The sequence below is a fragment of the Varanus komodoensis genome, unplaced genomic scaffold, assembly GCF_004798865.1.
Source record: "Varanus komodoensis strain SLA01 unplaced genomic scaffold, ASM479886v1 scaffold32, whole genome shotgun sequence".
NCBI lineage: Eukaryota > Metazoa > Chordata > Lepidosauria > Squamata > Varanidae > Varanus > Varanus komodoensis.
Genome location: NW_025335798.1, coordinates 25,019,965 through 25,034,205, shown reverse-complemented (window position 1 = coordinate 25,034,205; position 14,241 = coordinate 25,019,965). Strand labels below are relative to the sequence as shown.

General features: G+C 42.8%; 1 protein-coding gene across 1 annotated transcript; it reads left to right on the top strand.

Annotated features, from left to right (window-relative positions):
- Nucleotides 1-2,378: 2,378 nt before the first annotated feature.
- On the top strand, nt 2,379-12,644 carry RBM43 (RNA binding motif protein 43). The gene is made up of 4 exons (XM_044438435.1): nt 2,379-2,428; nt 8,174-8,393; nt 8,923-9,017; nt 11,165-12,644. Exons 2-4 carry the CDS (start codon nt 8,273-8,275, stop codon nt 11,927-11,929), a joined length of 981 nt encoding a protein of 326 aa, XP_044294370.1. The 5' UTR covers nt 2,379-2,428; nt 8,174-8,272; the 3' UTR covers nt 11,930-12,644.
- Nucleotides 12,645-14,241: the final 1,597 nt, after the last annotated feature.

The window sequence follows — 14,241 nt, the reverse complement described above, 5'->3', positions numbered from 1 at the left end:
TCAAGGTAGTATGCAGGTCTTACAGGTTTTGTTAAATAGACAGCAACAAAGCAATTCTGTGTGCAGTTCTCTAGAAGTTTCCAAACTATGGCCTGATCCGCACGTAACAAAAACCCACAATATGGATTGAGTTTGGTTTGTAGGTTATGATTGAATTGTGGGTTGTCATTACATGGTAGACGTGTTATGATTTAACTATGGGTTGTTAACCAAAAACAACCCAGAAAGAGAACTCATGATTTGTTGTTGGGTTAATGTTGATTTGTTCATGGTCAACAACCCATCACTAAAAGCATAGTACATGGCTGACATGTAATAGCAATGCATAATTCAACAACAACCTATACTGTATCCATATTCTGGGCTGTCTTCCATGGGAAATAATCTTGATATACATTGTGATTTTTTAAAATTAAACATTAAGAGATCCAGAGGACACACAAACCAAATTGCTAGGATACTTAAATTTGACCACCACTGAAAAAAGTGGAATGGGAATGGCTCATAGGATCTTATTTTAGCACCTTTGCTGTACATGCGGGGATTAAGAACTCTTCACCTCTTGAATTTATGCCTGACATTGGAAAAACTGGTACAGAAGAAAACCAGACCTTGCATATAATGATCTGTCACTCTTTTTATCCATATGGGTAACTAACATTTCATGTAGCTGATGGAAATTCCAGTCCAGTAAAGCTGCTGCAGTAAGAAATTTGTAAGGGTACACTGTTACATCTCTTCTGTACTGCTCGCTGGGGGGTTTACAGTTCATAAAACACAGTATAGTAGAACACCATAAAATTTCAAAAATACAAGCATTGAAAAACAATTGGAACACTTTATATTGGAGTAGTCCAGTAAAGCCTGAGATGGGCACTTCCCTCATGTCACTCAATATCCAATATACTGGGATAGAGGACTGTTTTAATCTCACCCTGAAAGGAAGACAGGGCTCCAGACCCTCCTTGCTGCTTTTCAAACTTCCCTCGAGTTAGCATTCAAAGGATGTCCTCGGGTGCTGACTGTAGTGTCTTGGTGGATTATGGTTATGGTCAAGGATTGCAGTCTCAAGTTATGTAAGGCCCCATAGTTTAAAACCAGCACCCAGAACAAGTCTGTAGCATACCTTTGTTGTGAACCGCCCAGAGAGCTACCGGCGGTATAGAAATCCAATAATCATCTACAGTCAAAAGAAGCGGGCCAAGATTGGTCTTATAACTTGGCCCATCTGGTCCTGGTTATTACTTAGGTATCACATTTTGCACAAGGGGCAGCTGCTAAACAGTGTTCAGGGAGAGCCCCGTCTAGTATGAACTGCAGTTTCCTGTCTAAATATACAAGACCGAAACAACGTTCTACAACGCCCCACATTCTCCAGCCATTATGGCTACCTTGCGAAGCTGGGAGTAGCAACATTTCTTTTTTATTTGAAAGTGAACTGGGTTGCACCGTAGTCCTTCATCTTAGAACTTCGTTATTCCCAAAACCATAAAGTATGCTTTAAGAATTTAAGAAAATTCCCTTTCCCGCCTCTTCCTCTTCGTGGGAAGGGCTCCTGTTCCGTGCAGAGGAAGCGGCTACTTGGGGCTTGTAGTTGGCCGCCTCTTTGCTAACGCGTCTCAGCCATGGTGTAGACAGGAGTGAACTACACTTCCCAGCATGCACTGGGCATATCCTCTTTTTAGTCTTTCCGGAGAAAGACGCAAAAGCAGAAAAGAAATTTCGAGTCAGTGGTCGCGTTTCCTAGGCGAAGTTTCGTTATGGTAAGTGGTCCCTGTTGTGTATTTGTGATTTCATTGACGGCAACGGTGCATGGAACACATTTTACATGTTCTGTTGCTCTATCCGAGGCAAATCGATCTCTGGCTTAAGAGAGAATTCAAAGGAAGTTTTATCTGGGCTAGCGAAGTCGCGGTTCTCGCTCCCCTCCCAATATTTTCTTGTGCCCCCTTCTTCATCGGTAGCCCTGGCAAATTGTGAAGCGATCGTGGTAGATTTGGAGCTCATCCTAACGACCAGACTAGCTCAGGCGGGAGCTCTCTTTCTCGGAGGAAACTTTAGCTTCCCCACGGATAGACCAATTCTCTGAATGATCTTCCTCTGCTGGGAAAGAAAATAAATACGTGCTTAAACCTAGGGTTCGGATCAGGTCACTAGCTTGGGGGATCTGGACCAGAGCCAGCTAATCTGCCTTAGAAAGTAAAGACGGCATTGTGGCTTCTAAAATTCCATTTAAAGCACTGGGAGTTGTTAGCCTAGCACCTTCTGTTCTATTTGTGCTGGTGTAAATCAAAGCCTACTGTTGTTCCTTTCCTGAACCAATACATTAAGATGTTAAACTATCTATACCAGGTTGGCCAGGAGACCAGTACAATAATACCAGGGAACTGGCATCTTGCAAGAACCGGCACCTTGCAAAGGATTCCAGGTGATTCTGGTTTGATTCTAGAACACATTTGAAATAAAGTGGATTGCTTCTTTTAAAAACCTGGGTAGAAAGTGTTTGGAATTAAGGGGCAGCCTACAGGAGAAGGAAATGGCAACGCACTCCAGTATTTTTTGCCATGAAAACCCCATGGATAGTACCAAAAGGCAAAAAGATAGGACCCTGGAAGATGAGCCCCTCAGGTTGGAAGGTGTCCAATATGCTACTGGGGAAGAGCGGAGGGCTAGGACTAGCACTGCCAGAAAGAATGAAGCGACTGGGTCAAAGCCGAAAGGACACTCAGTCGCAGATGTATCTGGTGGTGAAAGGAGAATCCGATGCTGCAAAGATCTATACTCCATAGGAACCTGGGATGTAAGATCCATGAATCAAGGCAAGCTGGATGTGGTCAAACAAGAGATGACAAGACTGAACATCGACATCTTAGGAATCAGTGAACTAAAATGGACAGGAATGGGTGAATTTAATTCAGATGACCATCAGGTATACTACTGCGGGCAAGAATCCCTCAGAAGACATGGAGTAGCCTTCATAGTCAATAAAAGAGTAGGAAAAGCAGTACTGGGATACAATCTCCAAAATGACATAATGATCTCAGTTCGAATCCAAGGCAAACCATTCAACATCACAGTAGTCCAAGTCTATGCCCCAGCCACTGGTGCTGAAGAGACTGAAGTTGACCGGTTCTATGAAGGCCTACAACACCTTCTAGAATTAACACCCAAAAATGATGTACTTATCATCATGGGGGATTGGAATGCTAAAGTAGGAAGCCAAAAGATAACCAGAATAACAGGTAAGTTTGGCCTTGGAGTACAAAATGAAGCAGGGCACAGGCTGGTAGAATTTTGTCAAGAGAATACAATGGTCATAGCAAACACTCTTTTCGAACAACCCAAGAGACAGCTCTACACATGGACATCACCAGACGGTCAACACAGAAATCAGATTGACTATGTGCTCTGCAGCCAAAGATGGAGAAGCTCTATACAGTCAGTAAAAACTAGAGCAGGAGCTGACTGTGGCTCAGATCATGAGCTTCTGGTTGCAAAATTTAGGCTTAAATTGAAGAAAGTAGGGAAAAGCACTAGGCCACTCAGGTATGACCTAAATCATATCCCTGATGAATATACAGTAGAGGTGACAAATAGATTTAAGGAATTAGATCTGATAGGCAGAGTGCCTGAAGAACTATGGATGGAGGTTCGCAACATTGTACAAGAGGTAGCAACTAAAACCATCCCAAAGAAAAAGAAATGCAAGAAAGCAAAATGGCTGTCTGAGGAAGCTTTACAAATAGCTGAGGAAAGAAGGGAAGCGAAAGGCAAGGGAGAAAAGGAAAGATACACCCAATTGAATGCAGAATTCCAGAGAATATCTAGAAGAGATAAGAATGCCTTCAGTGCAAAGAAATAGAAGAAAACAATAGAATAGGGAGGACCAGAGATCTCTTCAAGAAAATTGGAGATATGAAGGGAACGTTTCATGCAAAGATGGGCATGATAAAGGATCAAAATGGCAGGTACCTAACAAAGGCAGAAGAGATGAAGAAGAGATGGCAAGATTACACAGAGGAACTATACAAGAAAGAGCTTAACATCACTGATAACCACGATGGGGTGGTCACTGACCTTGAGCCAGATATCCTGGAATGTGAAGTCAAATGGGCCTTAGGAAGTCTGAGCAACAACAAAGCTAGTGGAGGTGACAGTATTCCAGCTGAGCTATTCAAAATCTTAAAAGACGATGCAGTAAAAGTGCTACACTCAATATGCCAGCAAATTTGGAAAACTTAGCAGTGGCCACAGGATTGGAAAAGGTCAGTTTACATTCCAATCCCAAAGAAGGGCAATGCCAAAGAATGTTCAAACTACCGCACCATTGCACTCATTTCACACGCTAGCAAAGTTATGCTCAAAATCCTACAAGCTAGGCTCCAGCAGTATGTGGACCGAGAACTACCAGAAGTACAGACAGGATTTTGAAGAGGGAGAGGAACTAGAGATCAAATTGCCAATATACGCTGGATCATGGAGAAAGCTAGGGAGTTCTAGAAAAACATCTACTTCTGCTTCATTGACTATGCCAAAGCCTTTGATTGTGTGGATCACAACAAATTGTGGCAAGTTCTTAAAGAGATGGGAGTACCTGACCATCTTATTTGTCTCTTGAGAAACCTATATATGGGTCAAGCAGCAACAGTGAGAACTGGGCATGGAACCACTGATTGGTTCGAAATTGAGAAAGGAGTTTGGCAAGGCTGTATACTGTTGCCCTGCCTGTTTAACTTATATGCAGAGCACATCATGAGAAAGGCGGGCCTAGATGAATCACCAGCTGGAATTAAGATTGCTGGGAGAAATATCAACAACCTCAGATATGAAGATGATACCACTCTCATGGCAGAAAGTGAAGAGAAACTAAAGAGCCTCTTGATGCGGGTGAAGAAGGAGAGTGCAAAAGTTGACTTGAAACTCAACATTAAGAAAACTAAATCATGGCATCCGGTCCTCTCACTTCCTGGCAAATAGATGGGGAAGAAATGGAGGTAGTGACAGATTTTATTTTCCTGGGCTCCAAGATCACCGCAGATGGGGACTGCAGCCAAGAAATTGAAAGACACTTGGTCCTGGAGAGGAAAGCTATGGCAAATCTAGACAACATGCTAAAAAGCAGAGACATCACCCTGCCAACAAAAGTGCGTATAGTCAAGGCTATGGTTATATCCTTTTTTATTTAATTTTTAAAAGCTGTACTGTGTCAGCAACAGGAGCAGCTGCTTGATTGAATTTATATTTCAGTTAATACAAACCTAAGGACTATTAACAGTTTCCTTAGCAATTCTTTGCCTTCCCCACTTAAAGACTGATAAACTGCTAGAAAAGAAAAGAGAAGGAAAGGAAAGGAGAAGAAAAGAGGATTAGCATCACAATTTTGCAAGCAGCACAAAATCACCTTAGAACATGGGAACCAAATATTTATTTAGTATGAATAAGTGGATAAATTTTATCACAGCTATTGTACTGCAACAATCAGTGTTGTACTAGGACTGGTGAAGCCCACAAACAAACATGAAGTCCTTTGGATGATTATGGGCCAGTTACCACATGCGTAACCTACCTCACATGGTTGATGTGAACATAACATGGTGAGGTTCCTGTATACTGTCTGGTGCTCCAAGAAGGAAGGAGAGGATGGAAGTATTCTTAAGGACATTGCTGTGCAAGGCTTGTATCATGCACTCCTCCACATGTATTTAATGGGGTTTTTTTTAAGACAATATAGTGATCTTCATGTTTAGCTATGTTTCTAACTAGCACTTTCTGTGAGTTTTCTTAGGGCCAGAAATAATACAGTATTTGCATATGAATGCAAAAGAAACCATTATAATCGCTTATCTATTTGTGCTATTGTGCTAGATCACAGTGCCACCTAGAGGTTATGTAGCAAAAAAGCACAAAACACTGCTTGTGCAATGATCAGGTCTCAGTTCTGTGGTGGTGATCTGTAGTCTTCAGCTATGTGCTAAACTAACTACTTCCATTTCCTGTGCGCAGAGCCCCTATATTGCCAGATGATTCTTGGCTTACTAAATGACTGGAGACTATAAAAGGATCAGGGTCATGGCTGAAATATCAAAAATGCAGAGGGCTAATTATGTTTGTCCTGCCTGCTTTCTTTACTGTCCAGCTTCCACACCCATACATACATAGTGAGTAGTTCTTGAAAGTTTCTTCTCATCAGCACCTCTGCAGTGACAAGCCAAATTACATACATAACTCTTTATACCAGCCATTTCCAACCTGATCCCCTCCAGATGTGGTGGATTACAACTCCCATGATCTAGGGATTATGGGAGTTGTAGTCCAACACACCTGGAGGGCACTGGGTTAGAAAAACGTGCTTGTCAAAATCATTTCCATGCAAGCTGGTGGCGTGAGCCACTCTGATGGGGAGTGTGCGTGGGGTGGCGATTGCAGTCTCTGCACATGCCCAGGCTGGCTTTGTGTGCTGCCGTTGTCAGAAGTGCAGCTGGTAGTGGTGTGGGTCACGGCCTTTCAGTAACAATGCCTGGGCTATGGAGCTGCCATCCTCCCTTTGAGTGGAGGCTCACTTGCGCATTTGCGCAACAAGTGTTCAAAATAAGTAGTCCAGGATTTGCTGGTGTATGTTGCACTTGGAGCGTGAGAGGCCATTGTGTTCAAGGCTGTAGAAAAATACCATGAACTGAGTTACTGCACTGCAGCTGATGAGACAAATAATCCCCCCACACTCAAATAGGAATCTGCCAGAAAGGCAGTTCAGAGAAGTATGTGCTCTGCACAACTACAGCACAACTTTGTGGTTCAGAACATTGTGAGACCTATAACTTGGAAAGCAGAAATTGATAGCAAGTGTCTGAAATTTTTGACATTTTTGAAAGTAGCTGTTTCATACTTGGCTGATTATCCTTTTTTATTTAATTTTTAAAAGCTGTACTGTGTCAGCAACAGGAGCAGCTGCTTGATTGAATTTATATTTCAGTTAATACAAACCTAAGGACTATAAACAGTTTCCTTAGCAATTCTTTGCCTTCCCCACTTAAAGACTGATAAACTGCTAGAAAAGAAAAGAGAAGGAAAGGAAAGGAGAAGAAAAGAGGATTAGCATCACAATTTTGCAAGCAGCACAAAATCACCTTAGAACACGGGAACCAAATATTTATTTAGTATGAATATGTGGATAAATTTTATCACAGCTATTGTACTGCAACAATCAGTGTTGTACTAGGACTGGTGAAGCCCACAAACAAACATGAAGTCCTTTGGGTGATTATGGGCCAGTTACCACATGCGTAACCTACCTCACATGGTTGATGTGAACATAACATGGTGAGGTTCCTGTATACTGTCTGGTGCTCCAAGAAGGAAGGAGAGGATGGAAGTATTCTTAAGGACATTGCTGTGCAAGGCTTGTATCATGCACTCCTCCACATGTTTTTAATGGGTTTTTTTTTAAGACAATATAGTGATCTTCATGTTTAGCTATGTTTCTAACTAGCACTTTCTGTGAGTTTTCTTAGGGCCAGAAATAATACAGTATTTGCATATGAATGCAAAAGAAACCATTATAATCTCGTCTATTTGTGCTATTGTGCTAGATCACAGTGCCACCTAGAGGTTATGTAGCAAAAAAGCACAAAACACTGCTTGTGCAATGGTCAGGTCTCAGTTCTGTGATGAAACAAAGTAGGTACATCTAATTACTAGCCTTATGTTGAAAAGCTCTAAATAAATACAATTTAAATTAAAATGAAAGAAATCATGATATCCTTTCTAGTTTTTGAGATTCTTTTAGTACAATATCTATTGATATATAGATCTGTTTTTCTCTGTGTAATATAGTAGGTCATCAGGAACTTGCTGGCTGTTGGAGCTTTATATTTTATATCTTAGCCTTCTGGAAAATAGTTTGCATTCCTTTCCATACATTTTCAGATGAGAGGTTCTGTTCTGTTCATGTCTGTCAAAATAACGTTGGATCAACTGCTCAGTGCAATTCTCCTTCATTTCAGTGGTGACACAAGGATCCACTTCTTTTTCAGAAAAAGTCCAAAGTGATTGCAGAAAGTGTACATATGGTGGTGCAGGCTGGATATCCAGATACCTGTTGAGAATAGGAAGGAGAGAGAGGCCATGGCCAGCTGGCTTAACTCTCACTTTGAACATCCCTTGTGTTCCTCTACAGGCTACAGCACAAGCTGCCACGAAAGACCAGGCCGGAAAGACCAGGCCGGAAAGAACAGTCGTGGTCTGTGGAGTTCCAGGTAGCCTTGACCATGGCACAATGGTTGACATACTAAAAATTCATTTTCAGAAGACAAAGAATAATGGTGGAGATGTGGAAGACGTGGATTATCCTACATCAACGAAAGGTGTGGCCTATGTAACATTTGAAGATAAACAAGGTAATAGCAAAGGAAGGAAATCGGATCTTAGATTGTTAACCATAAGGCAGAATACATAAACTCTTGCATTCTAGTTTCCTTGATGCATGCAGTATGCTCTAGTTTGAAGTTGCTGTTTGTACTTTTTTGCCATTCATCTGATCTGTTAATGTAAACAGGCTTCAAAGAGAGTTTTTGTGTGGGTGTTTAAAATACTTGCACAAGAATAAAGCATATAAGCTGCCCGGCAGATGAACATTTTGTAGCCAAGCCTTGGGGGAGTAACAGTGCTGCCAGATAATCCTGTAAAGACACAGGCGGCTGTCTCGCTCCTCTGAATGATTTTGTGCAATGCATAAAATATCAGGAGACTAAATTGAACAGTGGGAGGAATCCCAAAGGAAAACCATCAAGAAGGTGTGGGAGGGAGAATAGCTCCCATGGGTGGGTTTTCTAGTCATTAGCTTATGCGGAAAACATTCTCTCTCTTTCTCTCCCCCTCTCCTCCCCCACCCCCACAAAAAGACAAAGATAATCTGAATCTTTTCAGTTGCAGAGAAAGTTCTCACAAAAAGTGATCACAAGCTAGAGGACAAGAGGTTTCGCAGGGATTATCCCTTGAAAGTGTCCTTGTATGGTGAAAGTGTAAGTAGTCACTACTTCTTGCTTTCTTTGAGAATTATTCTACATTGGCCTCCATGTGAACCTCTAGACATTAAGCGACATGTTCAACTAAGTTGCTTTTTTGTCTGCAGGTCAGTACGCTTGTTCTTTGTAGTGTTCCAGTCAAGGTCAACTTGTTAGCCTCTGTTTCTCTTAGTTTTAGCCTGTCATATAAAATAAGTAGACAGGAATGGGAGGCTGAAAATCATCTAGTCCATTTGAGGCAAAACTTTCCATAGCTGAAACAGCTCATACAGAAGAGAACAGCTCATATGACCTGAATAAGGAGTGCACAGTGTGGAATAAGAGAGACCAAAGTCCAGTAACCGTTGGTCAAAATTACCACGGGTTATCCCAGAAACTGAGTTGCACTGCCCTACAGCAGCAGCCGTAAATGTCCCAGGATTTGCCTGCAGCTGGATCATGCAAGCACGAATATCTCTGCTTGGTTGCAATAAACTTGGCGATTCACATGTGTGAGTACACAACTACAAATGGGATGCTGCACATAGACATTTTGGGTAACTAGCAGCCCAAATGCAATCTTTTTTCCCCCGGTAGAGCAGCTTCACACATTCAGCTGTGAGTTGTCAGGTGTGACAGTCAGGTGAATGCATGTATGAACCAGTTCTTATATGGAGAGAGAACTGCTTTCTGACCAGTTAAGGCAGCCTGATGTGCTTTGGTATAAGGGGAAAGCATTCTGCTAAGTTTTTTCTCAGAATTAATAAAGTAAGAAGAGCCATGCTAGTTCAGACCTATCTGCTCCAGCACTTGGTTCACGCAGTGCCCAGCCAGCTGCTGGTGAAAGCCCTGCAAGGAGGATGGATGGAAAAAGCACTTTCCTGCTCGCATTCCTCAGTGACCGGGGTAGACAGGCATGCCACCTGTCAAGATTAGCCGCCACTGGGCAGCATCTGGCATTCGTTCTACTTGGAGTGAACTTGCTGAAGTAAATTGAGTTTAAATTAGCCATGACTAACTAGCCCCATGCTTTAATGGTTAGCTAAGCAGAGCTAACACTGGACACCGCCTGTTTTCTGCAAAGTCTTTTTAAAGCTCAATTTCCTTTTAGAACCCATTTCTAATTTTGGACATAACTGATGTCTGAGGAAAAGGAGGTACCTTCCTTTGTTTCAGTAGCAGAGCGTCAAGGTAGTGGCAGTGTGTGGAGGGGGAGAATTCGAACATGACATCCTTTATTTTGATTTTGTCAAGTTCCATTAATAGCTTGAAGGAAAATCCTCTCTATAGGCAGCTTCCCCTGGCTTTGGAATAGCAGGAATATATGCAGAGCAGAAGGAGATCTAGCATTGTTCCAGCAGGCAAGCCGTACACAGGCCTTCAGCCTGCTCATGTGAAGTTTAGAAATGGGCTGTGGGTACGGGTACTGGGCACCAGTGGCTGCGGTCTTCTGCTTGTTTTAAAATGTGTTCAACGAGTGACCTGAGCAGGCAGAGCCGTCTGGGCCAAGGCTTGTGTTGCACGCCTTAATGTGAACAGGCTGCCTGCCTGAGCAAGGCTTTGGTATTGGCTCTGTAGTTAGTCATGCTGAGAATTGAGGCAGTGATGTCAGAATTAGTCTTCTCACAGAGCAGGGCTGTTAAAACTCAGGCCCTCAAGTCCACCTGGTGTTTCATCCGAGCTCTCTGGGACTCCCCAGTTGGCCATACTTTTTTGCCGTTTGCCGATTGTTCGGTAGTCTCCTGGCTGTTTTGCAGTTGTCCTATTATGAAAGGTTGAAGGATTGCTGTAAGTTGGCAACAACCTGATAGCACATAACAACAACAAAAACAAGCTGGAATGACTCTCTTAAGGCTTAGTTCCTGGATACCAGAGTTTTAGACTAAAATATGCTGGTACTTTCAGTATTTTGGCTGTGCCTTTGGCCTTGCCCAGCACTGAAGGTTACCCCAAAAGCTTCCCTGAGGCTGAATTTGGCCCTTTGGTTGAAAGAGGGCCAAATTGGTTGAACTCTCTCTGCAACAGAACTCACACTCACAGTACGTCATCCACTGAGGGAGTGGTGAGATGAGATTGACAAGTGTCAGAAGGCGTGAATATGCCTGAAACATGAAAGTGCAGAACTGTATTTCAGTTATGAACTCATATTTGTTTTGTATCTTTAGATTTTTACCTGTGTGACATGCATCCTCAGTTTGTCCATTTTTGGTGAGCAACACAACTTGGAAGATCTGGTGCAAGACCTTAAGAAGAACCTCCCGTGTTTGAGCTTTGGGCCATTGCACCCCAGTGGGAAAATACGTGTGCAGGGTCCATTTTCAGCCATCTCTCTTCTCAAAGATAGGCTTTTATTAAAAATGAAACCTACCCTTCCAGAACAGCAAGTTAAGGGAGGAGAAGGGTCAACAGCTCACAGTTCGACGGAGAGGCCAATGAGCAGTGAGTTGCCCTTGGCACCAAGAGATAATCTTGCTCAAAGTACAAGCAAGGAGGCTGTACAAGTGACCTTGGATACTGATGTATATTACTACTTCAAAACATTTGTAGACCCATTATATAAAACACATCTAGAAAGGTGTGGTGTCATGGTTTTGGAAAATGTAGATGGTGAGCTTACCACCATCTGTTTCAGAGAGGACAACAAGCCAGGTTCCAAGAAGTTAGAAGATGCCAAACATTTCATTGAGACTTGGTCTGCAAATCTGCATGGCTTTTTGCGCAAAGAAAGGTTGGTTCAGGAAGGCTTCACCCAAACTGGGATACAAAATCTTGAGCGAGCATGTGAGATAGTCCGTCCTTCCTACCCAAGAGTTCTGGTAATCCCATACCAAACTCACATAGATGTCATAGGATCTTCTTCAGACATTTATATGTTTTCCCAACAAGTGAATGAATTGGTTAGGTGTTTCCCAAAACAACCTTGGAGATAGTAGGCAGTAATTTTCAATTCAAGGACAGACCTTGACATGGGACAACCTGCAGTCCCACAAAATAGCACCCTTGGGTTTCTTTGTTTGCCTATAACATACATTATCTTTTTGCCCATCCTCAGTCCACATCACTGGATGACAGAAGAAGCAAAATAACAGGAGTAAGTGTGGTTAGAGAGTTGTTAAAGAGAGACTGGGAGGAATTGACATGAGGTTGATGTTTTTGATGGAAGTACTAAGGTGAACATTATTCTACCCTGAAAATAAAGCGTGAGCTCCAACATCTTGATAGTGACAGTAAATGGACAGCAGTCAATCAACAGAAGAGAAAAAAGTGGCACAGCTCAGTGTATCTGATTTGACAGTAGAGGTGATATTTGTGTCTTTCCCTCTGGACTTCAGCACTGATTACAAACCTAAATGACTTATGAGGAAGCATTGCTTCAGTCTTTTCCTCTCCCCACACCCCCCGTCCACGTCTATGGACAAAGTTTGGTTATAAACTTTCTAGTGTTGGTACTGTCCGTGATCCTGTTAGAAACAAGATTATTTTGTAATAGAACTGTGAACAGCTATAGGTAATATTTTTTAATATTTATGTATAATGAAATAACTGTGTTTAAGTTGTTCCAAATTAGCTGTTTATTCTCATTCTAGTTTTTTGTACACAGAAGCAGAAAAAAATAAATCAGGTATGTGTCACTGGTACCATGGACCTTTTCTTCTTGGGTGTCCTATTTTTCCTACCTTTCAGTTTGCTTGAAGGAGGGAGTTGGAGGGAAGGAATTAATATATGAATTGAGGGTGTGCAATACAAATGTATAAAGGTCAGGAATAAGCTGTGACAGGATAGAAAGGACAAACATTTAAGGCAGTGAGTTGGGGTACCTGTCCTCAAATCTACTGGTAATTAGGGGAACCAGCCTCACTTCCTGAAATCTCTTGTGTAGTTCCTTTGTCTTTGAACTTAGCTAGTGTCAGGAGCTGGGTCTTCTCCTTTTTTTCAATCAACAGTTGTTTGGCAAAAAAAGCACATTATTTGCAATGTACAGCCAGCAAGCTAATAGCCAACAGAGAAAGAGCCTCTGAGTGTGCACAGAGCAGTTTGGTGAGCCCAAACCAGAAACTTTCTGAGAGGCCTCCTTTTCAGTGCCCCCGGCTCCACCCCGCTGGCTGTGCCCCTCTGGAGAAGGGCAAGCCTCCCAGATCTACCCCCGCCCTCTAATCGCTGGGCCCTTCTCTCTCGATGCCGTGTCGGGGGTCCGGAACTGGGCCAGGCCCCTTCTGGTTCTCAGCCAAGCCCTCTCCTGTGCTCCCCGACCCTGTCAGTCCCCAGGGTCTGCCTGAACACCTGGAGGCAGCAGCCTCGAGATGAGCTCTCCCTCCTCCGCCATCTCTGTGTCCGCAGACCTCCTTTCCCAGCCTCACCATCTTCGTCCAAGGAGTTGGTGCCACCCAGGCCCTGAAAAACATGCCAAGCATGACTGCCTCTTTCACTCCCAACATGGAGTATACTTTAGTTCGGGGTCAGCAAGTGTTGGCTCCCTGTACAAAATCTGATCCTTATCAGGATGTTGGCTGTTATTTTCCTTCCTCATCCCTATTGCTTATCCGGAGACAAAAGAAACAGGGCAGGAAGGGTGGAATCGAATATGACTATCTGGATCCCCTTTCCTCTTTTGAGCTTCAGGAGCCTCTTCAGAAAAAATGGTGGTTGATTTGAGATCTGGGATTTAGGCAATGGAAATATTACATGATAATAACGAGTGGGCAAAATCAATGGGCAAGAATTACATTTGTTTCCAGTTGTAGGCAAATAAAAATTTGGTAGAACAGATGTTTGACAGTCCCCAACAGAATGAACCAGTGTAGCAAGCCTCAGATCTCTTTCACTGACCTGAAATGGTGCTTTATCTGCTGCTTGTTGTAGATCCAATATGTATTGTATACAACACTGTGTTATACTGGGCTCCATTCATAAAAGTGGCCTAAACGTAATTTAAATAGATAAAATGGAAGGATATGGCCACCTGGCAAAGCATCCTAAGGAAGGATGACTGGGATGCTGCCAGTAGCACTGCAAACAGAAGGCACAAGAGGGAGCCAAACACCATGCAGATGAATTTTCAGTTTTCCACAATTGCGTTCATGCAGCCGCACCAACCTAGCACACCCCAGTTGTTTTGGACTACAACTCCCATCATTCAGATCACTGACCATGTTGCCAGTTGCAGCACCCCAAAAGTTATTGGCCAGAGAAAGCTCCCAAAAGTAGTTGGCCAGAGGAAGGCCACATAGTAAAAACACCACAG

What these genes read in the sequence shown, in the direction of transcription:
- RBM43 (XM_044438435.1), top strand. Translation starts at nt 8,273, where the DNA reads ATGGTTGACATACTAAAAATTCATTTTCAGAAGACAAAGAATAATGGT. An exon ending in AACATTTGAAGATAAACAAG is followed by an intron (nt 8,394 to 8,922) that starts GTAATAGCAAAG and finishes GAATCTTTTCAG; the next exon opens with TTGCAGAGAAAGTTCTCACA. An exon ending in TGTCCTTGTATGGTGAAAGT is followed by an intron (nt 9,018 to 11,164) that starts GTAAGTAGTCAC and finishes TTGTATCTTTAG; the next exon opens with ATTTTTACCTGTGTGACATG.